Source organism: Aethalodelphis obliquidens, unplaced genomic scaffold, assembly GCF_003676395.1.
Source record: "Aethalodelphis obliquidens isolate GAN/ISIS:26980383/991018 unplaced genomic scaffold, ASM367639v1 scaffold28, whole genome shotgun sequence".
In the NCBI taxonomy this organism is placed as follows: domain Eukaryota; kingdom Metazoa; phylum Chordata; class Mammalia; order Artiodactyla; family Delphinidae; genus Aethalodelphis; species Aethalodelphis obliquidens.
Window position 1 is genome coordinate 8153470 of NW_020837972.1, and position 17871 is coordinate 8171340.

Sequence of the window (17871 nt, forward strand, 5' to 3'; positions counted from 1 at the left end):
TGGGCAGCTGCGGCGCTGGCAGGGAGCCCGGGGCCAGGGTGGGCGTAGACATGGTGCCTTGGGTCACTGCTCACAAAACAACTGTCACTGATGGGCTGCCTCCACTCTCCAGGGGAGGTGCCTTTTCCTGGCTGAATCCACTGATTTTGCACCAACATATGAGGTGACCTCCCAGGTGCATGGGTGACTCACTATCACTGCCTTTTCACAGCCAGCCAGCCAGCGGTTCGAAAACGTAAAGCTGCATTCTGCCCAAACACCCCCTCTAGGTACCCAGTGACTGAGGCGAGAAGCTCTGTAGAAATTCATTTTATTCTTGAGACTATTTTCAAAAGAAGCAGTGGTGTGCTGTTTTTCTAAAAATATGCCTTTATAGATTCATATATAATATGTATATTATAAAATCCATACATGTATTTACATGATTGCTACATACAAAATTACAGCACTGTGGTATGTACATATCTATAGGTACATTCTTTCCACTCATCCCTGCTGTGCTTTTCCCTTGTGAGGGAGACGAGCCTTTGTAAAGCGGCTTGCGGGCTGGCTCAGTCCGGGTGCCTCTGAGTCAGGGCCTCAGCAGAGAAGGTGAAGTGGTCGCTGAGGAAGGATCAGGAGTCGGGTCGCCGGGTTGGTCCTTCTGTGGGCCTGGTGGGCAGCATGTGGAGGCGTCCACCCCGTGGTGCCAACACTGCCCTTGAGGTGGAATGGCTGACCACAGACCCCTCTGGAGCCATTCTGTGGCCTGGACTTGCTTGGCCGAGCCAAGAACTTGTACTAGGTAAGGGGTGCCAGGGGCCTGTGGGAGGAGCAGACCCCTCTCAGCCCTGGCGCCAGGAAGGGGAGAGGGCTGAGGGCTAAGCCTCCAGCGGGCCCTGTTGAGGAGGAAGGCCTGCACTGGAGGGGGTGGGGGAGGGAGGGCAGCAGTGGCAGGGGCTGGGGCAGGCCCTTCTCCCTCTTAGGCTCGGGGTGGCCTCAGCCAAGCCCCGGCAGGGCCCGCTGTGGCCGAGTGCGAGCGTAGCCCTAGCCGTCAGGCCCCACAGGCTGGGGCTCCTGGCCCGTAGGTGCTCCAGCAGAGGTGCATGCACGCGGGTGAGGGGCCGCTTCCTCCCTGGGCCAGGCGTTGCTGGAGGGTGGGGTTCAGGCTGGGGCCTGGTGCCCTGCAGGACTAGGCCCCCATGGCTCAGACCAGCTGGGGGCAGCCAGGGCCTCCTGAGGCATGCAGAAAGGGCCTCCATTTCTTCTGTTCCCCGTATTCCAAAGCAGAAGGGCAACGGTGCTTGGGGTTGGGCACGGGAGTCATTGAGGGGTAGGCGGGGTGGGTTGTGATCCATCAGGTCTGAGCAGCAAAGCCCAACCAAGGGGCCACTCTGGAGGCAGTCCGAGCCCTGCTCAACAGCAGCGGATCCCAGGGAAGCCCAGGCTGGGTGTGGCCAGGCAGTGGGGACAAGGCTCCTGCCCATCCCTCTGTTGAGAGCAGCCTTCTGAGGCCGAGTGGGCCCTCCTGGACGACTTGGCCCCTGTGTGGGTGGGCAGCGCGGCTGCTGAGCCTGGCCCGGGGGTGGGGTCTGGTGTGCACACATGGTGCACTGCTCACATGCCCCCTTTTCAGTCGCCTCCAGTGCACCCATCCTTGCTGGCCTGACTCCTCCCAGTTTAAATTTTCCTGAAGAATGAGAAGAGCCGTTTGCCTTCAGCGGTGCTGGGCTCATCGCCACGCCCCGAGCCGTGGGCCCTGGAGAGGGCAGCAGCAGGCCGGCTCTGTTCCTTCAGGTGCGTGTCCATCAGCTGTCGGTCAATGACCCTGTGCATGTCATCCTGCAGAGGGCAGAGCGGAGGGGGCTGAGCAGCTCTGACCCGGCGCTGCGGGTGGGCGGGGAGGTGGCAAATGTAGGAAGCACGAGAGATGAGGATGAGGGATGAGATGAGTGAGCGGCTGCAGCCACGGCTGCCCCGATGCGACCAAGCAAGCAGCAAGTGTGGATGCAGTGCGGGGACACAACAGTAGCCACGCGGCACCTCCAGTCTCCTCAGGGCTTGGGCTGGCTTCTCACTAATATTACTCCCTCGGCTGACCCCGCAGACCAGGTGTGTCTCTGTGGGCCCAGAGGATGGCCGCAGCTGATACTTGCCTGTCTGCCTCTCCACCCAGCCTGCCAGCCCACACCAGTGCTCAGCCTTGCCTGTGACCGGCCCTCTCTGTCCTGCTTCCTGTGTCCCCTTGGGTCTGGGTGGGCACCTCTCACTTGGTACCCACCCCCCACCAAACCCTGGGGTGGCCTCAGCTTGCCAGCTCTCCAGCCTAACATCCTGGCCACAGGGGGCTTTTCCTGCCCCTTCATCCCCTTCAAATTATTACCAGCCTGAACTGCTGATGCCCATGCACTCCTGGCAGGCCCACGTGTGAGGTCACAGGCTCCCTGGTGCCGTCCTCGCTGACCACCAACCACGCGCTCGGCCCCCACTGGCAGAGGCCAGGGGCCATCACCATCTTCGGGGCTTGTCTTGCTCCAACTTACGCCCACTTCCTTGGCTTCTTCAATGGGGTAGCACCTTTCCCCTCCGGTGTGTTAAAGTTGCATAGAAAACTCCCCCTTCTCCCTGACTTCGCCTTACGGAACATCAGCTTTTACGCCACGGAGTGGCTAATGGACGGAGCAGCTCCCCTCTCCATTCTACTTGCTAGATTCTGAGTCTGTGCAAGATTCCATTTGATAAAGGCGTTCCGCCACTAACACATTATGAAAACTATTGGTTTAGAATCAAAAGCAGCCCTGTCTAGTAACATCAGCCGGAAACACAAGCATCTGCCTGATTCCTTCACCCTGAACCCGATGGGCTCTGGGATGTCCTGGTGAAAAGACCGAGCCTTGGGCCGAATGCTGGAGTGAATCAGCTGCTCATGTCTGTTCGTGCACAGGACTGTGAGGCCTGCTTTCGGGCTGGGCGTTTCCTGAGGTTGGGGAAGATGACCTCAGCGGCCCAGAGCAGCTGCTCACTTGGTGAGCACAGGAAGTGGGCTGGCTGGGCCCCACTCCCAGCTTGACCAGCTTGTCCACCACTCCTACACACTCACCTAAGCTCTCACCAGTCACTCAAATGTCTTTGCAAGTTTCAGTGTGAAACAAAGGGACTTTCCTGACCAGGTCACCAGGTGGCGGCGGGTGTGGACCCCTTGCTCACGTCCTGCTCTCCTGCCTTCCTCCCCTCTTCATATTCAACTTCCTACCTACACCTCTCCTCCTCCTCCTCACAAAAATGAGATATAGTCCCTACTTTGAAGGTCCCCGTGTCGTGTCAAATCCTCAGCACAGTGCCCTGTACTTGGGAAGTGCTCCATAAAAATCTATGTTGTTAAGTGTTCTCTGGTACATTGCAAACTGCATTTTTTTTATACTTTAAGATTTATCAAGATAATTCCGTGAAATATATCAGTTCAAAACTTCGTACACACACATGCATGAGCTGCTCATAATTCCATGCCGGCCGTTACTTCTATAAAACAACCCATTTATGAGGAGGTGGAACCAAGAAACCAGGGCCAGACGGGTCAGCCTGTCAGTACTGGGCCACCTGCTGCCGCGCTCACCGGATGTGACAGTGGAAGGAGGAGGGAGGCCAGGGCGCGATCGATGGCATGGCACGCTGTACGGAGATGACGCCGGCACCGACACACAACACGGTGGACCACAAGGGAGGCGGCAGGGGCGGGACTGCGATGGTGGCAGGGAAGAGGGTGGGGGGATGAGGGCTCAATCTCACCTCAAAGGCAGGAGGGGTGTACAACTAAAGCTGTTGATACGGGAACTGAGAAAGGCCACTAGATCAGAAACCAAAGGAGCCAGATAGTAAAAAGCCCTGAGGAAGCAAACTGTAGCCGAGAGAAAAGAGAGAAGAACAGGGGCGGTGAGCCAGGAAACAGCAGCTGGCTTTGGGGCAGGAGGCAGGGAGCCAGGGAGCAGCTCTCTAGGGGGGAAGCCAGTGCTCCTGCGGCCAGCCCGGCAGGGCCCTGGAGGGACAGTCACTTCTAACCTGCCCTCCATGTGGGGCTTGCCTGGGAAAGCCCAAGGGGACTTTTCATCTATCTGGTTAGGATTTCTTTGGGAGAAACAAGAATGGTTACATCCACATTCTTAAGTTGTACTACCCTAACCTCATTAACAAAAAGCAAGTATGGCCCTGGCCCAGTGGGCAGCCACGTTGGCTGAGTGGACTCTGACAACTGTGGCCCTAGAGACGGACACACTGACTCATTTTCCCCAGACCTGTGCCAGGACAGTGCTCTTTGGAAAAAAGGAAGCTGGCCTTTGAGAAAGGGAAGAGCATCAGCTGCTGGCAACCCAAGGATGGCTGAACTACAAACATCCAGTTGTGAATTTTCAGTCAGTCATATAGGGCTTCCTGGGCCCTCCACGTTAACAGCCGTTTCTTTCTAGCTAATTTAAACAAAGCCAGGACAACTAGCTGAAGGAGGCCCCTGTTCCAAGCCTAGAGGTCGGCACAGCCTGGGGTTCCTTGCTCTCGAGAGCATCTTCCTTTAGGCATTCTTCCCCAGGGGCTGGGGGACCGCGAGCCCTGAATTTCATCAGGTGAAGACTGGGATTACTGCTCACCCCACACGCATGGGACCCTCCAGTAACAAGCTCTCATTCTTACACTCAGCCTGGGTTCAGAGACTCTCCCTTACCTGCCAAGCCTCAAGCTGCTGCGAGAGGTTCAGTTTCTGCTGAATGGCATCCAGTAGCTGGCTGTTCAGAGACATCATGTCCATCTTGCACTTGGCGAGTTCCAGCTCCACAGCGTTCTTCCTGAAAACAGACAAGTCAGGGTGAGCGCGGACACCTTGTGCCAGAGGCATCAGGTTCTTTGCCTGGGGCACCTGGAGTCCTCAGGATGAGGAAACAGCCTCTGACCCCAAACTCACAACAAACAGTAACAATGATGTTACTTGTGGAGGGTTGGAAAGTTTTGCAATATGCTTTCATATACATTTTCTCAGTTTTCATAACCAACCTGTAGGTGAAGGAATAATCTGTCATCCCATCTCAAACAAGAAGTGATTAAAAAAGAATGACACTTAAATCAGGACTAGAACCCAGAGATCAAAGGCCTCACAGCACTAAGGAACTGCTAATTTTCCCCCAAAAGGCCAGTCCCCTTCGAAGTTGGACTTAACCTCCTAGTGCTCTCCTTCTCACTAGCAATCCCCCCTTTAAGGGTGTGCACAAAGGCAGCCACACAGTGGTGATCATCACAGCTTAGCTAATCGTTGTAGCCAACAGTTAGGGTAAATTATATGATGGAATACAGTCACCAGTAACAACCACGACATTGAATATTTACTGACAGTGGGGCAATACTCCTGATGCATGCTGAGCAGAGAAAAAAAACAAGAAACAAGGTCACATATGATACAAGCTTTGTAAAAGAAAACTTGCCTGTATTTGAAGGTCATACACAAAAATGTCTACTTGGTTATCTCTAGGTGAGGATCACTGATGGGTAATTGCTCCCACACTTTTGCATTTTGTATTTTCACATTTTCATGTTTTACATATTATTTTGTTCACCTTTCCCAACATTCCTAAATCATGGTTGTTCAACGCAAAGGACAATTTTTGGGGAGGCAGGGAATGGGAATAAAAAATGCAAGAGACTAGCTGGGCAGCTTCTGCTAGGTGGCACTGGTTGCCCAGCTGCCAAAATGAGCATTATTTAGCCCTTATCTTCATCAACCGTTACCTTTTTTTTTTTTTAAAAAAATAAATTTATTTATTTGGCTGCGTCGGGTCTTTGTTGCTGTGTGCGGGCTTTCTCTAGTTGCGGCAAGTGGGGGCTCCTCTTCGTTGTGGAGCGCGAGCTTCGCATTGCAGTGGCTTCTCTTGTTGCAGAGCACCGGCTCTAGGTGAACGGGCTCAGTAGTTGCGGCTCATGGGCTCTAGAGCGCAGGCTCAGTAGTTGTGGCGCATGGGCTTAGTTGCTCCGCAATGTGGGATCTTCCCAGACCAGGGCTCGAACCCGTGGCCCCTGCATTGGCAGGCGGATTCTTAACCACTGTGCCACCAGGGAAGCCCATCAACCGTTACCTTTCACATTCAAAAGGGCAAAACTAACAAAACTCCTCGTCGCACAGCACCAGCGACCAATGTGCATGGCCTTGTGAGGACCCACCGCAGAAGCTGCCCAGCTCACATCAAAGCTAAGCGCGGCCGGAAGCCAGAGCAGTTGGGTTAACCTGCTTGGGCAACCGCGCGACCAGCACTTCGTCTCTGGCCTCAAGTCCACCGAGCAATCGGTCACTTCCCCCGACACTCCAAGGTCCCCAGAACGGCTCCCCGCCCACTCTTCCTAGAGAAGCCGCTCCAGACTTCTCACACCAGGACCGCCCACCCGCACTGCAGCTGCAGGGACAGGAGCCGAGCCTGTCCAATCAGCTCCGGCATCTCAAATGCCGCACGCTGCTCCCGTCACGCCCGCTGCCATTGGCTGGCCGCAAACTGCGGAAATCCTTGCAAGGCGCGGGTTGTCATGGACGCCCGGCTGGCCAACCCCACAGTCCTGGAACGTCAACGCAAACCCCTAGCGCCCCGCGGCAGGGCAGCCTCTTGAGCTTACAGGCGTCTCCCGGCAGGTGTCGCCACGAACAGCCTGAAGACCCCAGAATGTGCTGAGTAATGCTGCTGGCGGAGGGGCAGAGGTCCAGCAGCAGCTGCGGCCCGCCACGCACCGAGGGGTCCCCTTCCTTCCTGAAAGCCCCCCGAGCTGGGTCCACCTTGCAGACCTAGGTGTCACAGCCTTGGACTGCACCCTCCGGAACGTTTGCTGACCAGGGAATCTTGGTGCTTCTCGTTCATGGGAAACCCCAGACAAGGAAAGCAATGCTGCAGAACTCCCTGATCAATACATTAATGTTTTTTTAAAAAATATTTTTATTTCACCAGGTCCCAGTTACGTCATGCAGGCTCTTAGTTGCAGCATGCATGCAGGATCTAGTTCCCACGACCAGGGATCCAACCCGGGCCCCCTGCATTGGGAGCACGGAGTCTTACCCACTGGACCACCAGGGAAGTCCCTAAATCAGTTTTAAAAAGGAATATTTCAAAGGGCTAGAAGAATTCCTTATTTAAATGAAACCACTAGCAACTGACTCCTTTTTGTTTTTGTAAGGCAGACTGCTAGCCCTGGATTTTTTTCACTGAGGACCTTTCACCTGCAAGGAGATAAAATTGTTACTTAACTTAGCTGAAACTCACCTATTATATAGGATAAGGAACACCTTAAGGTTGTTGCTGTCCAGTGAAGAGAGGGAAGTTATTTTTCTTGGGGGGTTCTCACCCCTGTCTGCACATTAGAATAATGGGGTGGGCGTAAGGGGACGCTTTTAAGAAGTTGCCCCAAACTCAGAGATTCAGGCTGAATTGTTCTGGAGAGGGCTCTGGCAGGGGGAGACTTCCCCAGATGATGCTAAAGCACAGCCAGGATCAGAGATGATGTATATGAAAGAATCTTGTAAAATTCTTAATGGTCCTATACATATATGTGATTCCCCCACATTGAATGATTCCTTAGGTCTCTTGTCTGAATTTTTGTATACCCAGAATTTCACTTCTAAGGGACAGAAAAAGAACTATCCTGGAGTGATCTACCTCCCTAAGGGCCAGCCCTGTTTTACAGGGTCCAGGAAGGACAGGGGCTTCATTCCAGAATTCTCCCTACTCAGGGAGAAGAGTGTGCAAATCTGTTCAGTCAGACCCCAGGAGGTTAACTGGGCCTTCTTTGGCAGCAGGAAAGGACACGCATTTCAAGGTAGATTTGGTGATTTCCTCTGTCACCCAAGTGTCAGACCTAGGTGCACTTATTTTAAGGGAGGGGACTGGACAACTGTTTTTTCTGCTCTCCTGCATCCTGGAACTTTCTCTGGCTGTATCTCCCACCTCCCATGCTGATGACAGAGTATGGTCAGAGCTTGATGGTCAGCTCTCCTCCGCCTGTCTAGCTGAGAGAAGGTGACCAACTAGACTCTACTTCTAACTTATTCTGCTTCTTATTCCCATTGGGCTTCGACAATTAGTACCCTAATTTTACCATTTTATTCCCTAATTGTTTGGCACAATCTCATCCTTTGTTATTCATAAAAGTACGGTCTCACTCCAAAGTATCACACTGCTATTCAAGTATTCAGTAACTAAATCCACCAGGAATGGCAAAGATAACACAGGTTTGTGAGCCTCACTAAGGATAATTCCAAAATGAACTGGAAATTGAAAGACAACCTGATACGAGATTCTGACCAGATAGACAAGGGGACCCAAAGGTAAAACTATGAAACGGAGATGATGGAAATGATTAAAGAGAACAGAAGGGAGGGGAGGGGACAATTGTATATGGAAGTGAAAAGTGGGAAGGTGTGAATTTTAAAGTCAGAATTTAAAATGTGTCATATTACTTTTTAAAAAGGCAAATAGTATCTATTTACAAATTGTTTTAAATAAATTCATTTTAGCTTCCTGACAAGCAGCCTTGAGGTAAGGGGAAAAGATGTGGAACAGGAGTCAGAGACCTGAGGTGGAGGCCAGTGATCAGCACTGGCTGTGATCCCGGGAAACTTCCTCATCTGTAAAACTGGGATTAAAAATTTTACTTCTTGCTGTGGCTGGGATGATGAAAGGATGAAGTGTTTTGTAAGTAGTAAAGTGATGCACAAATGTTGTTATTAATGTGTTGTAAAGCCCCCAAAGCAGGCGCAGTTTTAGTACCTTTTACCTCCTCACACTCAGCGTATACGGCAGATTGAGTGTGTGATAAATAATTTTCAGGGGAATGAGGAATATGTAAATGTTTTTTGCCTATGTACCGCCACATATTTTGAATGTAAAAGAATGCATTTATGCATTTTTTCTCTGCCGGAGAAAGCCCAAAACATTATTTAAAAATGACCCAGGGACTTCCCTGGTGGCGCAGTGGTTAAGAATCCGCCTGCCAATGCAGGGGACACGGGTTCGAGCCCTGGTCTGGGAAGATCCCACGTACCATGGAGCAACTAAGCCCGTGCGCTACAACTACTGAGTCTGCGCTCTAGAGCTCGAGAGCCACAACTACTGAGCCCGCGTGCCACAACTACTGAAGCCCACGTGCCTAGAGCCTGTGCTCTGCAATAAGAGAAGCCACTGCAATGAGAAGCCCGTGCACTGCAACAAAGAGCAGCCCCCGCTCACCGCAACTAGAGAAAGCCCACGTGCAGCAACGAAGACCCACCACAGCCAAAAATAAATAATTAAAAACAAAAAGAAACAGTGAAATTACAATGTTAAAAAAAAAATGACCCAGTTTACTACAAATATAAAGGACAGAGAAAAATGTTAAATGACACTCTGGGGATGCAATCGAACTTAGAATGCAGAAAAACTATGAGATAAAAGATCCAGTTTCTTCAATAAATGCAAATTGGAAAAAAAAAAGACGGAAGGGGAAGTGTTTTGAGACATAACAAGTAAACAGAGTATGTGGACTTTGGAGTCTGATACTTATCAATTATAAAAAGACATTTATGGGACTTCCCTGGTGGTCCAGTGGCTAAGACTCCACGTTCCCAATGCAGGGGGCCTGGATTTGATCCCTGGTCAGGGAACTAGATTCCACATGCTGCAACTAAAGATCCCACATGCCACAACTAAAGATCCCACATGCCGCAACTAAAGATCCTGCACATGGCAACGAAGATCACTAGTGCCACAACTAAGACCCGGCACAGCCAAATAAATATTTTTTTAAAAATACATTTATGGGACAACTGGGGAAATTTGAACACTGGATACTAGATGATATTAAGAAATTGTTTTAAGCTTTTTTACGTGTGATAATTCTGGTGTGTGTTTTACAAAAAGAATCTTTTTCTGATAGAGATTTATGTGAAAGTGTTTATGGGTGAGATGACACAATGTCTTGTGATCTGCCTTAACGTGGTCCAGAGGGGAGGTGGAAGAAGTGGGTGGCTATAGATGAAACAACACTGGCCATATGCTGGTTAGTGTTGAAACTCAGAGGTACATAGGTCGGAATTCATCTTACGTTTTTCACTTCTGTGTATGCTTGAAGATGTCTATAATGATAAATAAAACAAACAAAAACAAACAAAAAACCTAAAAATTAAAAAGTTGAGGTATATAGTGATATTGGAAAGCTCTCTAAGATATAAGTGGAAACAAAAACACAAGACATGTGGAGCAACATCTTACTGATGTTTTTAAAGAAATCTGCAAAAACTATATTGTACACCTGTATATGCATAGGGAAAAAAGCTGCAAAAAATGCATACCTGACTTTTACCAGTAGTGTCTGTGAAGAAGAATGGGATTAGGAGTGAGGGCGGGTAGCGGGGAAACTCTCACTTTCAGTTTTGTATTCTTCTGTATGATTTAACTTTTAAAATTGAGCACATACTCATGTTACTTTCAGTTAAACAAGTGGTGCCCACTCACTTTGCGATGGCCTCATCCCGGTCCCTGATGGCCTTCTGAAGCTGCTCCTTTGGTTCCTTGTCCTCAGATGTCATTCTGAGTCGGTCTCTCTCCTCCTTCAATGCAGTCATCTCCACACTCAGCAGTGTCACCTAATGAGAGACGAAGGGGATAAACGTGATGATACCACTGCTGCCGGCCTGGGGTGTTTCCCTCCAAGAGGGAGGAAAGAACAAGGGCCAGGCAGGCTCAGGGCCTATGTGCAGGGCAGGCTGGTGACTTCCTGCTGCCTCCTGCTCCAGGAGAGAGGAGGCCTCATGCTAGGCTGGAGCTCAGTGGCCAGGGAAGAGCTCAGCCCTGGACTGCAGCCCTGGGGCCAGATCCCTGTTGTACAGAGCACAGCACCTCCTTCATTTCAAGGCACTCTCAGGGACCTAATGAGTGAAGGCCACACACGCATCAGGGCACTGAAACACATTTTTGGGGGTAGGGACTCAAGTTTAGTTTCTAGCCATCTTCCACTCAACATGGAACACTGCCCTGTGTTTCACAGGCCCCTGGCTGGTCCCAAAGCCTGGAACCTGGCTCCCATTTCTGGGACAGCACTTGACGCAGCCTGGCTCTTTCACCTTCTTCCTTCAGCTCCCCAGGTCAAAGCTACATGGAATTTAGACAGAAAAATGATGTCATCACCTTTCACTTCAAGCCTGTTACTTTTTCTGTCGTCCATGCCTCAGTGAATGGCACTAGAGCCCATTCACTGGCAGTCAACCTTTGGTGGTGAGATGCCCCTCCTAGGGGCTCCCTCAGTGACCACAGCTTAACCCACCCACTGTACAGAGTAACCCCTTGAATACCTTGAGCTCTGCCATGCGAGAAGTGTGCCCTATCTATCTGTGTGTCTCAGAGCCTGAGTGCATACAATGCTTAATCCCAAATGCTTGTGCAGTAGACAGTTGTCATTTTTGGGCTAGTCAGCATCCAAAATCCCTTCCTATCTGGGGCATTCCTGGCTGCATGGACCTTGGTAGGAGGCAGAGCATGCCCTCCCACTAAGGAAGCCAAAAGAAGAGACATCCTTTCCTAGGTGCCTTGGTCCCCCGCCTGGGGCTGCAGCTCTTGAGGGTACAGCAAAGCCATTGGCCACTAGGAAGTTAGTACATGGACAACAAATGGATTTGTTGCCCCACTCCCCATGGCTTCCTGTTTTGGAGCTCAGTTCTCAGCCTTCCTGTTGATTCTGTAAGATTTCAGATTTAATTCCAATATATTCTCTTTCTGCTTAAGTTAAGCAGAGCGAGTTTCAGTTGTCTGCAACCAGAAACCCTGCCTGGTAGAGCTTTCAATAAATATTTGTTGAATGAATGGAAGGCGGGGAGCCCTTCGTCTCAGTTGATAGGATCAGACTAGAGTCAGGATGCCTGACCATGCCCTCTTGTTAAATATTACACATACTTTTACATCTTTCCAAGGGGAGATCCATCCATACAGGTCTTTCCCTCCCACAAGGGGACAGACATCACCTTCTGTACACTCCTGTGCTCTTCAAGGCCCAGGTCTAATCATCTTTAGACAATGAAGCTGAGCAAAGGCCCCAGGACTAAGGCTGAAGAGCAAGTTTCCCTGGAGGTACTCTGGACCCCCCCAAGCTGAGGCAACACAGTTGCCAGCTCCTGGGGTAGCAGCCACTGAGGAGCAAATCAGAGGACACCCAGTAATGAAGAGGTATACAGGACAATTTGTTGTCGCTATGGGCAATGGATTTTGTACTCTCAGGTGCGTGGTAGGGAATGTACCTGGTGCTCTGTGCTTTCATGGCAGGGACAGCTCCAGTGAGCTGAGAAGCCTTAGGGAAGAACAGGCTGGGCAACTGCACAGGCCAGGGCATGCAGGTGCAATGAGCCTTGAGGCAGATGAGGCAACAGGTGAGAAGCCCAGCCTCACCCTATTCTTAGCAGGTTCCGCAGCCTGGTAGGCCAGAACTCAAGACCCAGAAAGCACCTGGCAGAAACAGCCAGCCCTCCTCAGACCAAATGAGCCCTGATGTGGCCTCAGGCCAGCTGTGGGACAGCCAGGTGTTCTGCCAGCTGAGTGAGTGACAGATAGAACTACATGCTAGGCAGGAAATGCCAACATTTAATGTGCTCCAGACAAAACTCCACAAGAACTTTTTGCTTTGGCCTGGAAAACCTGATCAAGGTAGAGACTGCCAGCTTAGGAGTGACAAAGGACTTATCCTCTCTGAGCTGCACATAAGTTCCATAAAAAGCAGGAATAAAAAGTACTATTCTGGGGTTCCCTGGTGGCGCAGTGGTTGAGTCCGCCTGCCGATGCAGGGGACACGGGTTCGTGCCCCGGTCCGGGAAGATCCCACATGCCACAGAGAGGCTAGGCCCGTAAGCCATGGCTGCTGAGCCTGCGCGTCCGGAGCCTGTGCTCCGCAATGGGAGAGGCCACAACAGTCAGAGGCCCGCGTACTGCAAAAAAAAAGAAAAAAAAGAACTATTCCCCACCATCAAGTTGTTGTGAGGATCAAACAAAATAAATAACATCAAGGGCCCCGCTCAGGGTGTAAGTGCCTCCCCCTCCTCCCCCCATATAGACCTTCCCGCTGTCATGAGGACCCACTGGGTTTGTTTATCTGCTGACTTACGTTACAGCCACCCCTAAATCCACTTTTCCCCATTAAGGTGGGTGTCCTCGAGATTGAATAGCATCAAAGGAAACATCCTGAAGTCATATATCCAGGGCTGACAATCATTTGCATGCCTGCTCTAAGAAAGGTGCTGCACTAGACGCTTTAGGAGAAGACAAAAGTACATCAGACCTTGAGCTTGTTCTTGCGGGGGGTCTAAGGCTGGACTGGGAGGATGAGATGGGAGTGAGCGTAACCATGACAAGGCAGGGCCAGGGGGCTCCCTGAGGAAGGGAAGCAAGAGAGTTTTGAGGAGGAAGTGAAACCTGATCAGGAACTTGAAGGATAGGGCTGGGCTGTATGTGCAGGTGATGGGGGAGAGTCTTCCAGGCAGAGAGAGCAGAAGAAAAGACCCAGATGTGGGAACACAAGGGCAGCCTGTGCCACGCCCATCTGTAGCCTACATTCAGTTCTGCTAAAGCTAAGGAGGTGAGATGGAAACAACAGGAATGGAGGCTGGATGGCTGGATGCAGCCAGACCGTGGTGCCAAGAGGGCTGGAGGCTTCCCATTACTCGATGATGGGAAGTCAATCTAGAACGTGCAAGCGGTGTCCCATGTTCAAGTTGTGCTTCAGAAAGATGGATCCATATCATATGGAAGGGTGACTGGGCTGGGGGAAGGCAATCAGCTGGGAAGTGAGGACCAAAGGCAGGGTGTGAAAGAATGAAGGTCTGAAATGGGACAGTGGCTAGGAGGATGGAGGAGAGAGAACCTGCTGAGATTTTAGAGGAGGGGTCACCGAGATCTCATTAGTAAGGGCCTCAACTGCTCCCAGCACACACTCCCCAGAGTTTTCACGTCCCTGCAGTAACTGGCATGTGCTTCAGTCAAGCATAAAGGAGCCAAGTGACTGGGTTGGGGACTGTGTTTCTTACTGTGCCTCCCACGACCTGGCTTATTGGCCTGGGAATTGGCGAGGAGCCAAGAATAACTACTTTTCATATTGCTCTGCAGGTCCTCCCTGGCTCCCGGCAGCAGCTCCAGACCCCACAGGCAGCGCTCACTGGAGAGCTGCAGGGATGGGGGAGAAAAGGCTGAATGGGTGGGCAGGGAGCTCTCCACGGCCATCACGAGGGCAGGAGGCAAGTCTTCAGGTCTGGCTATGGGTTTCTGCCTCGAACAAGTAATTATCAATTAAATTAAACCTGGGCTCTCTTTTATTTTAAAATTTGGTTAGGCCTCTGAGGGGTGGAGTACTGCAGGCACTTCACCTTCCAGGCCCCATACCTTTTACCTCTGGCCTAGTTTCCAGGAGAGAAAAGAAAGCAGTGGGAGTGGAGGCTGGATCATGGGCGAGGTCAGACCATGGTCTAGGATCCGTTTGCTGGAACCTCCATCACACGCCACCTTGTCTGGGCCCTGCTCCCCAAAGGGTACAAAATTGGCCTGACTCCCCTCATGATAGCGAGAGGCCCTGGAGGGCAGAGGCCTTGTCACATCCACCCAGCGCCTCTTGAGGTCTCGGGCAGCACAGGCTTGCGCTGAGCTAACTGCACTAGGCACCTCTGCCCGCCATGATGGCTGCCATTTCCACTGTCCTGGTAATTCAACCCGCATCCCATCCACTGCCCTGGGAGGTCAATGTTACTCCCAAGGGACGGCTTGGGTAAGAGGTTTGCAGCTTTGACTAAGGAAGAGATGACCCCTGGCAGAGGCCCAATTCTATATCCTATTTGGGACCAAGCGTAACCATCTGCTTGATGAGGTTTTTTGAAAGGGAATCCACAGGAATTGACCTAAACCAGTTATCAGTTGAACTTTTAAGGAAAATTCCCTGGTAGAGATGGTCTCCTAAATAGTTCCATAGCAGACTCTCAGCAACCTCCACCTTGCTAATGTTTCTGAACCCAATAATGCCCTCTTGGGTTTCCAGTTTTCTAATTCAGAGAAGCAACAAAGCAACTTTTATTAATCCAAAGAACTCTTATATCTGCTTTCTCTTGCATTTTATTCTTCGAGTTTGGAAGGTGTGACACTCCCCCACCCCGCCCCAGCCAAACGAACGACCACCTGAGGGTCTTAGGTTTTAGGCACAAGAATGTCTTTGGCTGCCCAACCCTACTTCCCAGGGGTTGGCCTGGAACAAACTACAGCTTTCAGGAGCATCTTCCTGTCCTCCTTATCTGGTCATTCACAAGAAGAAGAAAGCAGTAATGGCTGGGGGTGCAATATCTTCCAAGAGAATAATACTAGAAAGTCTAATGGGTACAACCAAAAAAAGGCAGGAGTTTATTTCTGTAAGTTCCTTTAAATTTAAGAAATACTGACTGAAGTGAAAGCCAGGCTTAAATTCCATCTCTCAGCAATCTCTTCCTGTAGCAGGAAGGGATGACTAGCTTTGGACAAGGAAAGAAGGGGGTAGGATTTAAAATGGTACCTGTCTGGTGTCCCCCACAAGTGGGACAGAACCTCCACACGTGACCCCAGTCAAAGGGAAGAGCATTTATTTATCTCCCAGGACAGATTTTAGAAGCTCCTTTTTGGGTGGGGCTGCTCCTAAGCCCTTTAAAACTTTTCAGATCAGAATATAGATGTCCTTCTCCAGTGTTCTTAAGAGATGAGATCATGATCAAACAGGAGAGGAACACTGAGAGCAGCAGTAAGTGCCTCTAAAGCTGAAAAACAGGCTGGCAGAGGTGACGGCACTTACAAAGGGAGAGCAGGCCTGCAAAGATCAATTGTTCCTCGGTTTGCAAACTTCCCTGCTCAGAAGCTGCTGGAAAACCATCAATAAGCGTCCTGGGAGCTATGGCACTTTAAACTGTCAGAATCCACCCAATTATTTGGGCTCTGCAGAGGGCAGTGTGTCGCTGGAGGAAATGGAGGGTCAAGCTATTCTTATCCCTGACAATTTCACTTTGGCCTAAACCAGAGGACTGTCTTCTCCGTGGCCACGCAGCATGTGGGATCTTAGTTCCCTGACCAGGGATCGAACCCGGGCCCCCTGCAATGGGAGTGTGGAGTCTTAACCACTGGACCACCAGGGAAGTCCCAGGCTTCTTTTCTTGAAGACACCCAGTTCACCTCAACTTTAGGTCACCGCCCCTGAGATCTGTCAGAGGAGAGCTGCTTCTCAAAGAGACGTGGGAGAGGGAAACTCACAGGGGTCCTGAGGGAGCTGGGGACACGTGCACATCCTGCGCTGGGGTGAGGATGGGGGTGCTCACCTGACTGTGGAGCCGCTGCAGCTCTTCTAGGCTTTGCCTCAGTTTACCCCTCTCTCCCTCCATGAGTTCCCTTAGGGCTCTCGAATCCTCACTGGTCTGCCTTATCTGTTCTTCTAAGGAGTCATCATCAATTCTCCGGGAGCTCTGACAGCAAGAGAGAGAGAGCCGGCCAACCAGAGAGGTGGTGAGAGTGGAGGGGAGTGGAGAGATGGTTAGTGGGAGAGATGCAGAAGGGAGAGAGAAAGAGGAAAGGGGAGCAATGGGGAGGGGAGCAGAGAGATGGTTTGGTTTGGGGAAACACAAGATAGTGGGGGGATGAGGAAGAGAGGGAGAGAGAGAAGAAAAAGAGAGGCAGAGGAGGGAAGAAATAGAGGGTTAGAGGAGAGAGATTCTCTTGCTCAATTTCAACGTGCAAACAACAACTAGACATTTATTTTGTTTCAGGTTTCGGGGAAGGGAAATTGTGTGGAGCCAACAGCACACCTCACTCTGACAGCTCCCTTTCCCACACTGACCCGGCCTCCACACTACAGTACGTTCCACAAATCAACACAGCATGTTCAGGTAAGGACAACCACCCTTTCACCTTACTTCACCTCATATGGGTAGAGAGATGCAACCATTCTGTAGGAGGAGGAAACCTGAAGAAAAACAACAACCCGAGAGCTGGGGTGGTGAATGGAGAGTAAGTCTGGCAGAAATCTGACATGAAGCTGGAAGAAATGCCCGTGTGCCTGGGAAGCCTGTGGGAATGTTCCTCTCCTCCACAAGAGGAGCCACATCTGGAATTCTAAAAGGCCCTTGTTGTTGATCATCCCAACTTTCCGTGCTCACTTCTAGCCTTCGAGCAGAGAAGCTTCAGATCTTTTAAGTTTGCCTGTTCACAGCTAACTCCACCACCAGGACCAAGGGACTACAGAAAAGTAACTTGCAGTTTTTACCGGGATGCAAATTTCTACAGTCAAAGGCCTCCCAGGAAAGCCCTCACACTCGAGGTCCCCATGGCCTGCACGTAACCGCATGGAGGGAGGCCTCCTCTGCATCCTGTGCCTGCAGGAAGGGACTCTGGAGTCTTCCATCCCCAGCATCGGGCCCTCTGCCTGCTCCCCAGTGTTCAGTGCTCTCAGACGAGGGCTCAGAAGAAATTCTTGCAGACGTTATAAGGTTCCAGTTCTAGGGTTAACCTCACCCTCTGCATTTGGTTTCAACCTCCCACCAGCCAGGTTCTGTGGAGCAAGGAGCTCTCAGCTTGGCCTCTTACCGTGGGCTCCATGCCATCCACAATGCTCTGTATCAGTCTCTTGAGCTCGCTGAGAGCAGTGCGCAAGCTGCCTGCGGGTACATCCTTGGCAGACGACGTTTCTGAAGACTCGTCCATTGAGGAGTCCGTGGAGACGGCCGAGTCAGCGCTGTCATTTCCTCGAAGGTGTGAGCAGAGATAGCGAACCTGGCAGTAGGCTTCCCAGAGCTGCAGTCTCAGCTGCCCCACAAAGAATTATTCCTGATTATGGATTCTAGAGAAGACTGCCACCAGCCATCTTCTTCTA

The 17871-nt window shown here is 51.1% G+C and overlaps 1 protein-coding gene across 5 annotated transcripts in view; it reads right to left on the bottom strand.

Annotated features, from left to right (window-relative positions):
• Nucleotides 1-294: 294 nt before the first annotated feature.
• Nucleotides 295-17871, bottom strand: part of BICDL1 (BICD family like cargo adaptor 1) — a 96547-nt gene continuing 78970 nt past the window's right edge. For 2 of the 5 annotated variants that reach the window (XM_027124586.1, XM_027124590.1), the window contains exons 6-10: nucleotides 17586-17804; nucleotides 16325-16468; nucleotides 10482-10612; nucleotides 4691-4811; nucleotides 295-1866 (exon numbers count right to left, since the gene is read on the bottom strand). In XM_027124586.1, the coding sequence (XP_026980387.1) occupies nucleotides 1660-1866; nucleotides 4691-4811; nucleotides 10482-10612; nucleotides 16325-16468; nucleotides 17586-17804 (822 nt within the window). In that variant the 3' untranslated portion in view covers nucleotides 295-1659. The remainder of the gene's footprint in view (nucleotides 1867-4690; nucleotides 4812-10481; nucleotides 10613-16324; nucleotides 16469-17585; nucleotides 17805-17871) is intronic. The other 3 variants (XM_027124587.1, XM_027124588.1, XM_027124589.1) reach the window with 3 other exon arrangements.